The sequence below is a fragment of the Micropterus dolomieu genome, linkage group LG10 (genome assembly GCF_021292245.1).
Source record: "Micropterus dolomieu isolate WLL.071019.BEF.003 ecotype Adirondacks linkage group LG10, ASM2129224v1, whole genome shotgun sequence".
NCBI classification, from domain to species: Eukaryota; Metazoa; Chordata; class Actinopteri; order Centrarchiformes; family Centrarchidae; genus Micropterus; species Micropterus dolomieu.
Window position 1 is genome coordinate 29,256,342 of NC_060159.1, and position 11,379 is coordinate 29,267,720.

Consider the following 11,379-nt stretch of genomic DNA (forward strand, 5'->3'; position numbering starts at 1 on the left):
TCTAACGTCTCTGTGGTCCGGAGCCCAAACGCTGGTACAAAAAGCTGTTTCAGACATGTTGCTGTCACAACGCCACACTTTATTTAAACTTCACAAAGAACTTGGAGTATTGATGTGCAAGTGTAATACGGTCAGAAACTGGACTACTTCATTTCAGTTCATTGTTCTGAGCCCGGCTTCCTCTTCATTCTTATCCAACTTTCTCAACAGTAACACATCTGAGCCCATCGCTCCTCGCCAGAGCTGAAACACAAACCTTAAACCTTTGCAGGCAAATCAAGCTAGTGTTTAACATTATTCACCCGTTTAAAACCAGCTGAGAAGAAAAGAAAAACCTGATAAAACTACCACAGTTAGCACCAGCAGCGACTAATATTTACCTTTGGAGGATCATGAAACTTTCACTAGAATTAATGTCACCAACCTGTGCTGCATGTGACCTGACTCAGAGGTGTGTTCACAACGCTGCTGCAACATAATGTTAAAATAAGTTTTGCTCTTATTTTCCATGAGTTCATCGGTCAGCTGTTTTCCAGGACGCGTGGGAACCCTGAATGAGCAGTAATCTCGTACAATATAAAAAGTAGAGCTTAAGGAGGTGGTGCTGGAGTGGGTGTCGATGAGGGGCCCACTTTCCATGTGTCCATAATTCCTAATGGCGGGTCTGGCGCTGAATAAGTGGTCAACTCACCTTTAAGAACATCTAGTCACTTCAAACATCACAATCATTTATTTAACACCCAGAAAGCGTCTAAACATTGTTTTAAATTAACTTCATAAAGCAACAAAATGAAAAATCCCTTCATGCCATCAAAAGTAATAAAAGGTGCTCTAACAGTGGTGAAAGACTGAATCTCAACATTTGGTCTTCTGAAAACTCCCCCACATTACCTCCACATCGCTAAAGGTGAGGCGCTACATGACCAGTCTGTGTGATACAAGATCATATTAAAATTCATTTCAGCATTCCTACCAAACTATATGCTCATAATATTCAGCCCCACATAAAAAATTAAACCCTTTTATTTTAACAGCTGCGACAGGCTGTGAAATATAAAAAACATAAAAACATTTTGAAGCGGTGAGAAGGCTTCCTGTCACATCTTAAAAACCTACAAGGCTTTTGTCCCTTATAATTAGTATAAATGAATGCAGAAATAAATATAAATAAAAAATATAAATACATTTTGGTAATAAAGGCTATTTCTGTATGTTTACATTCATTTATTTATTTATATGTTTTGTAATTTTTTTCCTTTTATAGCAGTGGAGACAAAGCACTGAAAAGCAGCTCGTCCCTGGACTTTGAATTAGAATGTTATTATTGTATTATATATATTTTATATATATATATATTATTGTATAAATATAATTAATAAAGGGGGCAGCGGAGGGGACTTGGTTTGGGAAAACCCAAAATAAAAGTATGAACCTGAAAATTAGCTTGCACTACTTCCCCTAGAGGCTGTGATGTGCATTACACACCACAAGGGAAAAACTTTTTAGTCATTATAAACTTGCTGTTTTGGTCTTGATTTAGTCTGTTGCTCCGGTAGGCCGACACAAATACTCTTGTTAAGGACAGAGTCCTCACAGAAGCACACACAGCAGCTAAACTACAGCCGGACCCTGACCTCTGACCTCTCAGCAGTTTCAGTCCCAGCAGCAGATATTGTACTTGTATTACAGAAGCAGTATTTGTAGTAGTAGCACTATTAGAAGTGAAAATAATTACAAACTTTATCTGTTCAACAGCTTTTAAAACAGTCTTTACAGGGACAAACGAGTAAAAAGGCCTTTAAAGAAAAGAGCTGTTTATTAGCACTTCTGTGTTCTTGTGTCTCATATACATTTCTGTACACAAAGTGCTGTCCAGCTGCTGTCTGTGGACGTGTTGCTACAGTGTTTAGTGTGAGTAAATGCCGCACAATGCGTCTTTTTTATCGACCGGCGTAACAATGGCTATACTGGCTAGTTGTAAACAACGGCTGGCCGACCTTTTTAACTGGAACGCCGTCAACTCGGGTGTGACGTCATTCCCGAGGACAAGCAAAACAGAGCAGGTAAATATGTCCAAAAGAGAGAGAGAGGGGGAAAATGTGTGGGGCCGAAAAATAAGAATTTAGAAGAAAGAAATGTCGGCACAAGAGGCAGCTAAAAGCGCCAAATTAACCGACCTCTTCCTTGGTGGAAAGGTGCTGTGGCAGGCATAGAAAGACAACAGGTCGCATCTGAGTACAAGTATCATAGACTTTTGACACTCTCCTTCAAACCTCAGGTACAAAGCGTCTGTAACAGGGTCAAAGTCAGTCTTTCTAGTTTAGGTTCATAGGAGATTACATGTCCACAGAGGCGGCTGAGAAATTATATTATAGATATTACAAACAACAGTTGAACGAAGAAGGACGAGGAGAGAGTCTTACTCAGAGCTGAAGCTGCGGGATTTGATTTTTATGCACACACACACACACACTGCTCTATTTTATGAGACTGCACTATAGTTTATATTATATTTAACTATTTCAGCATTCTGACTGACTCACGCTTGCCTGACCAGGAGTTTATATAAAACTGTGCGTAGGAACCTCACTAAAAGTGTACGTGCGCCTAAAATGGCGTACACCAAAAAATATTCAGACTTATAAAACCATGCGTACTTGTAAGCAAGTTCCCTTTATAACTCACAATCATCTTGAAATGTGCTGCATGTGAAGGAGCGACACGTCCGACCCTTCAAACGCCCATAGTTGCCTATAAACGGTCAGTGAAGCACATTAATGTTAATACGTCCTGACGGCAGGAAGAGAAGGAGCTACAAAACGAAATTTAACTCAGTGACACTGACGTTACTTTTGGTGAAGCTGAAGTTGTTTGGTGGGTAAAAAAACGCACTTTAATGCAACGCTTGTGCACCGGAGGAAAGGGGCCCCCGGAGCTCTGCCCCTTTATAACCTATCTGCAGGAGGGGGCCTCCCTCTGAGTAGTGACGTTGCTGGCTGGAGGGGGACACAGACGGGACGACCCAGCTACTAATGTGGATTCCCCCGTCTGAAAAGAGAGTAATCCAAATGACTTGTGTTTAAACATTTATTTATGCTACACAAACAGTCTGCTCACTTAACAACGCTGGCGATGAGTTAAAAGAAATAGTACATTTTTACAAGCAGAGCATCACATTGGCTCAATAAGGCAACGAACATGTGATAACAGAGCCCGTTCTCATCTCAGGGCATCAGATACCGCCAACTTGAGAAAGAGTGACAAAGCTTATTTAATGTTATTTTAACATTATGTTGCAGCAGCGTTGTGAACACCCCCCTGAGTCAGGTCACATGCCGCACAGGTTGGTGACATTAATTCTAGTGAAAGTTTCATGATCCTCCAAAGCTCATTTGACGGGTGCTCTGGGTCGTCCCGTACAGACCGGAAGTGCTAGTTAGCGGTAGCTACGTTTGTGATAAAGGTGTTGACAGCCCCCCGCTGTCTGAAAGCGACGCATTGAGATGAGAATGTGTTGGATAACAATATACGAAACTATGCTCTCATATTTGCTCGACTGACGCATTGAAAACAGCATCAATTTAAATATAATTTGTCGTCCTGTTCACCTTATTTATGAGAATAAATTGCGCTGCATGCATAATTAATTAATCTGATTCCTGATTAAACGGTCCAAGATATTTGAGGTGTTCTTTTGCAGAAACAGAATCTCTGTTTGTGTTTATGTTCCTCAGTCATGGTTCTTTTTGTGCGACGCAAATTATCTTAAATTATGTTTTTTTTATTGTGAACTTCAGTGAAAATCAGTTAAAAAACGGGTGTCTGATTATTCAGAAAGGCTTTAAGCCTGAACTACTCAGAGGTAGTATTTCCATTTATTTTACAGAAAAGGAGGCGTCTTCATTTCAAACAGTTTCATCCTTCTGCCATGTGAGTCGCCGTTTCTCATGGTTCAGAGTTTACTTACAGGACGCACCAAATCCCGTCAGCTCTGGTTTTATAGATCACAACCTTTGCTTGGGAAGTGGCGTACGTATGTTTCTGGCCCTGTTTTGTACGTACGCACCGTTTATAAATGAGGCCCCTGGTCGTGTTTAGTGCAGTGGTGCCTTAACAAACTGAAGAGGCAGGTGTCATTAAAAATTTCTTGAAGGTCTTCATCATAATGAAATATTACGACATATTACGAAAAGGATCAAGTTCTTATCAAAATACAGGGGAAAACAAAACAAAAAAAGATAAAAGGAAATTTAACAACAGGGAAAAGGAATCCGTGTGTAGTTCGTTCTTTATATCCTTCTGTAAAGCAGGTTTTTAAAGGTGCTATATAAATAAAATTCACTTAAATGTTATTTAATGTTTTACATCCAGCTGCAGAGGTTCTTTACTGTTTCCCCACAGTTCTCATCTCCAGTCATCTTGAAATGTAGGTTGAAAATCACTGTAGCACAATGAAATCAATAAGAGTTTGTCTAAAATAGTTCATTTATAAATCCCTATAAACCTCATGTTGGGTCTGATCACTGAGACTTGATCCTCCATCACAGATTTGTTTACTGAGCTGATCTTTAGCTCATTAGCTGGTTAGTTAGCAGCATCTAGTGGACAGAGAATAAAACTACAAATGACATCAGTGATGTTTCTGACTCTGGCTGGATGTAGATGTTGTAAAGGAAAGGTGTGACACTTTCTCACGACCAAATGGAAAACCTATTTAAGAAATAAAAGCTTTTGTTCTTGTAACCTTCATCAAATATCAAAACAAATGGATCACAAACATAAAATAGGTACAACCCCCCACCCCTCAGGTCACGGAGAGGAACTGGGAAGTAAAAATACTTCTGATGAGGTGGAGTCTGCCACAGGTTAGACCGGTTCTGACGTCACTCTGTAGGCGTGGACTCTAAAGTTGTGAGGCTGTGACGGCGTCCTCAGATCAGATGCACACAGACACCAGGACTGACGAGGAAGAAATGAGCAGCTTCTGATTGTAGTCTGAGCTCAGATCATCAGTGAAACATGCAGAGCGTGTCTGAACTGGTCTGAGAGCTTAAATCCACTTGGCTCAGGTTTCTGGTTTAACTGTCAATACTCCAAGTGTTCGAACAATAATTTTACCAACACTGTGGAGCCAGCATGGAGTATAACTAAACTAACTGGCTGCTAAGGGCCAATAATGGTGGCACAAGCCTTAATGATTTAACATTTAGGGATCAAACCAACCCAAAATATAAACTATAATAAAGTTTGGATTTCAGTCAGAAACACATTTTCTGAGCACTATTACAAATTGTGAGAATATAAAGAAATAGTGGTGCCAGATTAAATTCTGGAATTTAACAGGATTTTGGGTATGCTCTAACACATTTGGGAATCAAACTAATGCACATTGTAGGTACTGTACCCAAATTTTAAATATAAGGGCTAGTATAACTAATAACTGGGCTAAAACAACAAACCTTTAAAACATGGGATTGTAACAAAAAGGTCAAGGTTTATTTATAATTGTAATAAAATAAAGTGAATTTGGTGCTATATTTGATATGATTTCGGTGAAATACAGAATCAGGATTTCTCTTCCAAACTTTCAACATTTTTAATTCAATTTACTTTATTTAACTACTCTGTGTCAATACTACATCCTGAGCACAGTTTTGGGGTGCTACAGCAAATCTGAGATGTACATAATTACATTTTAGGGGCATTGTGACAACTTGTGGGATTATTAAATTGCCTAAATCTGTCAGAGAACCGAATCGTGGTGCCAAACTTAGTGCTGAGGGGTGTAAATAAATATCGTGTCAGGCAGAGACGTCACTAGGATTGAAAGGTTATTCATAACTTGCGCTTGCAAAATCTGCACTCACATCTTTTGATACTGTATTAGAACTACCCTTATGTCAACAACGATAATGTTACATGGGCATCAGAAGGAAAAATAAGTGTGTGTGGGTCCTCCTCCAGGATTTGTTTTTACATATATATATCAAGAGAACAAGATGTGATGTTTTTCTAACTCTGTTTCATAGAAATCCTTATTGCTTACATGCTATTTTAAAGCTGCTACGTTCAATGTTTTGCTCTAAACTGCATTTCATTGTATTTTGTATAGAATGACAATAGAGTCTCTATCATGAATCCTGAAATCTATTAGCTGTGGGGAGTCTGGGTGGCCTCCCTCAGAAAACTTTGAGCATTAAACACATTCTGGTGAATTTTTCTGCACCAGTTCAAAATCTAAAACTCAACCGAAACTAAGTCAGTGCAGCTCTCAGTCATTCTGTGTTGCTCTCAGATATGTTTCTCCTGTAGATCAACTTTGTCCCTGCTGAGTCATCACACGTGCAGATGAAAAAACAATCATTTTGTCCGATCCATTTCTAAATCAGATCTGGCACTGGTAGCACAGCTAGCTTCTCTCATTGACCAGGATTCAAAGAGCTGCTAACTGGTTGATTAATGTTAACATTACTGTAGCTAGCTGGCCAAGCAAAAATGTCAGATAACTCTGTTAAGTGTTATAACAACATAGCATAACTGTAATTCAGTGCTGCAAAAAAGACAAAACGAAGCCTTGAAACGCATCAGGTGAACAAACGGTGAACATTCACTTAAAAAGCAGCTTTTTAGTGACAGTATGTGAGTACAAAGACACACCAGAGCAGCTGGTATCCTAACATACTTTCTTCACCTCGCTGTGTGCCGGCAGTGCAGCAGGCGAGAGCAGTGAAAACAAGGAATGGAGGTTAACTTACATGGACTCTACATGAGCCGAGTGGAATGGATTTAAAGAAGGAGCAGCGTGAATTTTTGGAATTTACTAGTCCAAAATCATTGGTCTTAAAAAGTGGGACGCTTCTTGTCCCACCCACATACAATGGTTCTGACTCCCATGTAATGTAGCTTATAGACACATCAACGCTGCATGGGGGGAATTCACTTAAGCCAGACTGAGTTCTTTTGTAGGCTGTGTCTTAAATGCTATCCAGCTGCTAATGTAGATGTGTGATAAAGTAATACCATGTCTAAGTCCAAAGAATGCTATTTAATTACAGTAATTACTGCACTGTGGATTGGTTCAATCAGAGCGTGATTTTCCTCTGTAGTTTGGCTGCATTCAAACATACATAAGATGGAATAAAATATTTGGAGGAATGATTACTATATATATGGATGCATGTACAGAATGTATGATTGCTTTTACTTTATTTTCCTGTGTGTATATCTGTGGGTATATGCTCATGTAAAGCCTAGCCATTTAGGCAACATCTACATATTTATTTAAGATATTACAGCCAACAAATGCAGAAAGTTAAGTTTGTCAGAATATAGCAAATTTCATAAATATCATGAAATAATTTAGTTCAGGCTTTGCCTTGGTGCCTAGACCTGCCAACAAATGTTTGTTAAAAGAGAACAAAACATCCCACATTTCCTTAAACCTTTAGATCAGTAACTGACTGACCTCAGAAGAAGCTGCCCTGCCAATCTCCCGCTTCTCTCTCCTAAAATATATTCAATATCCATCTGGTCAATGAATGGAATCATATACAACAGCATTAACAGGGACACTATAACATTTAGTTTTCACTGACAACAACATTCTGTGGGGACTGACTAGGCTACTAGAGATGGGTAATATTAATGGCGTTCACATTATCAATACTAGTGTTTTCCATAGCCAACTAAAATATCCGCTTTCCTTTAGCTCAGTTTAACGTAGCTTTAGTTCAGCGAGTAACAGTGACTAACAGGAACTTCCAGTTTGACTCTCTATCACTCTCTACGCTCAGTCAGTCTTCCTTCACCGTGTCTGTGTGAAGAAAGGTTGCTTGGCAGAGAAGTGATGAAGTGCAGCCTCCCTCAGGGTCCTAGTGCCCGACCACAGCAGGGATTTAAACAACCAGAGGGATTATGCAGTTTTAGAAACATGCAGTTTTAACTGTTAATACTCTGAAGTTAAGTGCATGGATGAAGAGTTCAGGGCTCAAATACAGACATCTTCCAGCACTGAGACGGACTTGGTTTCACTGAAGACCCTTTAGCACAGTCCAGGTCTCAGCTGTCCCAGAGGCTCCAGGACCCTTTCTAGGTGGACCAGAGCCAGCACGGCGGAAGGGAACTTAGAGGTTTGATTAGGGCCCCTCAGCCATCAGGGGCCCTCACAGGAATAGAGGGGGACCAAAGTAAAATCAGCGATCCTGTGTCTCTCTGGTCATGATTTAAACATTTAAAGACAGAAATAAAGATTTAAAGACACAGACCTTGAGGAGAACTAAAGTGTCCTGAGATGTAAAGCTTGTTGTAATGAATGAGTGCAGCTCTCTCAGCATGTTGTTGTGTTTGTGTGAAGGTGTGGGCTCTGCTATGAATCAGTGTGAGGACAGAGAGGAGGGAGTCCCTCCCTCTAAAAGCACTCTGTGTGGGGAACATGACAGCCAGACCAAAGCTCAGAGGTGAGATGAGGATCTCTAACTGTCCAGGACTCAAATCACTCCACCATCATTATTCACTCTCAAAGCTCTGTGTGTGTTGTGTTGAAGCCCAGAGCAGCAGCAGGGACCAGACTCTGCTGGACCTGGACCTGGACCTGGACCTGGACCCAGCTGTGTGTCCATGAAGAGTGACCAGTCTATGGAGCCTCCTCTTGCTTTTAAAGGACAAAGGAGGTGAATGAAGTTTAGTTTAGAGCTACTAACCTTAAAGCTGCAGTCGGACGGATAAACAACTGAAAGTCTCTATAAAACTCTGTAACGCTGAGAAACTGCAGATTCAGCTGACAACTCACTACCAGAGACACCAACACATACATCTAATAGTATGTGTGTGTGTATATATATATAATTTAAAGGGGCTATATGTACATTTTTCAATTAAATTACTTATTAATAAATCAAATTTTCACTGCCTTATTGTCAGTGGGCTCCAAACTCGTTATAATATTCAGTCCAGCTCACTACCCGTTTCGTTATCATCCAATACATTTAGCTGTGCTGACATTGCTGAGACTCTGGTGAAAGATACACAGATAGTAAAGATAGTTACTGAAAGCAACAGGCGAGCTAACGCCGATGTAGCACGTCAGCTAAATGCAGTCACTGTAACTTTATCATGTAACCAACATGGATTAGTTCAACCTGCAGTTTCTAAAACTATTACTGTAACGCTGCAGGGGGAGTTTACCTGAGTCTCCTGCATGTTGTGTCTCCCTGTGTTTTTTCCAGGAGTATTGTGCCGAAGTGCGGCTCGCTGCGCTGAATGAAAGGTACGGAGCCGGTGATGATCTGCCTCTGAGACGGGAACGCTGAAGTAACAGAACCTGAACATGTCTGAGTGAAAAGCCACAGCCTGCATGCTGGTGTTCCTGCATTTATTGCGGGATTTCTGGATGAAAGCGGTTGTGTTTCGGATTATGCTCACTCATGAGTTCAAGCAAGCACGCGTACGAGCACACGCCTGGCTGCAATCTAAAAAACTGCACCGCTAGTGGCCGCTGAAAACTCTGTAATGCCCCTTTAAATCTGCTTTGAGGACACATTTGATTCGTCAGTTCTTTGTTCATTCCAGGATCCATCAGCAGAGACCAGATTCTCCTGGATCCAGCTGTGTGTCCATGAAGAGTGACTGGTCTATGGAGCCTCCTCTTGCTTTCAAAGGACAATACAGGTAAATGAAGTTTAGTTTTGAGCTACTAACAGTAAAGCTGCAGCCGGACAGATATATAACAACTGAAAGTCTCTATAAAACTCTGTGTGTCCATGAACAGCGACCGGTCCATGGATGTCCCTGTTCACTTCAAAGCTGGACATAATGATGCTGAACAAAAGTAAAAATCTTAAATGTTTGTGTTGTTTTGTTGACTCTCCTAAAAAGAGCTCTCAGGTAGGTTTTGGTCCTGCACCGTTCTTTGGTAATTAAAAATAATAATAGACACTTTATTTATTCCCAGAGGGAAATTCTCATGTCACATCAGCAGCACAGAAATGAACCAGGTTCAAAGAACAGTGCAAAAACAAACACCTACTAACATTAAAGTAAGAATATAAAAAGTATGAGCATGCCCTTTTGTGTGCTCATAGTTAAGTCCAGTTAGAGTCCAGCAGGACCTCATCAGCCTCTCAGTCCACTGATGTCCACACTGAGACACAGCTGGATGAGTAAAACAGCAGCATTTTCTCCTGTAGGAACTTCAGTGAACCTGTGCATTTATCAGGATCAGCAGAGTCCAGTCTACCTGCACCCAGCAGTGTTTCCATGGAAAGTGACCAGATCATACATTTTTATAGCAAGATACAGGAGAAGTATTTTGCCAAGTAAATACTTTTTTTTGCATAATTAGCTAAATTTAATATTTCTAAACAGAAATAATTGTAATGAAGATGTGAGACTTTTCAACGTGTATGAGGATCTGTTTCTACCGGGGTCCACTAGATATAACACAGCACATGTAACACTGTTTGTCATTATATGTTCAAATCATATTTCTCCACAGAGTTGATCAGCAGAGCTCAGAGGTTCCCAGTGGTCAGTCTGCCCAGCAGCATCAAACAGACCTGGACTCCATATTTATGGTGTGTAAATGTACAAGCTCAGCTACTACTGCTAATTACAACAGCCACAAAGTAAATAGTGAAGCAGCATTCTGATCCAGTCTCTATGCTGCACTCTGCAGACCAGCAGGCTTTCTGTCTGTCACAGATGATCTGATGTTGACTTCTACCAGTTCAACTTTACATTTTCTTCTGTTCCAGCTGCTCCAGGAAAACATTGGCAGGTTTGTGAAGAACGAGGTGAAGAAGTTCCAGAGAGTTCTGAGTCCAGATTACCCAGAATGCTTAGGGAGTCAGAGGGAGGATGAGGAGGTGTTGGACGGTGAGGAGGAGGAGCAGAGGAGGAGCAGCAGAGAGGCATTTCTGAAGATCACACTGCACTTCCTGAGGAGAATGAAGCAGGAGGAGCTGGCTGAGCGTCTGCAGAGCAGTAAGAGGATTTGAACAGATTTAACATGATGGAAAGAGGAAATGGAGGCAACATGGGAGAAGTTTCCATTTCAAACTCTGCTGTTAATATGATGCACACATTTGGATCAGATCTATGAATTCTTCTGGGCTGAAACTCAGAAACTGTTCACAGCTGATGAGCTGAAGAGATTTCATGGAGGAGGAAAATAAATACCATCTTGATGTCTTAAAGTTTACATTTATCAGATTTACTGTAGCATCCACTTATTAATCACATTTCTTGTTTCGTCCTTCAGGAACTGTTGCTGCAGTGTGCCGACGTAAACTCAAGTCTAACCTGAAGAAGAAGTTCCAGTGTGTGTTTGAGGGGATTGCTAAAGCAGGAAACCCAACCCTTCTGAACCAGATCTACACAGAG

The 11,379-nt window shown here is 40.7% G+C and overlaps 1 protein-coding gene and 1 pseudogene across 1 annotated transcript; both read left to right on the forward strand.

The window, feature by feature from the left end:
- Positions 1–11,379, forward strand: part of LOC123977517 — an 80,467-nt pseudogene that overhangs the window by 54,410 nt on the left and 14,678 nt on the right.
- Positions 8,239–11,194, forward strand: LOC123977352. Its single transcript, XM_046059978.1, has 5 exons — positions 8,239–8,456; positions 8,544–8,669; positions 9,568–9,666; positions 10,493–10,571; positions 10,752–11,194. The coding sequence occupies exons 1-5, from the start codon at positions 8,308–8,310 to the stop codon at positions 10,992–10,994; spliced, it is 696 nt and encodes a 231-aa protein (XP_045915934.1). The 5' UTR covers positions 8,239–8,307; the 3' UTR covers positions 10,995–11,194.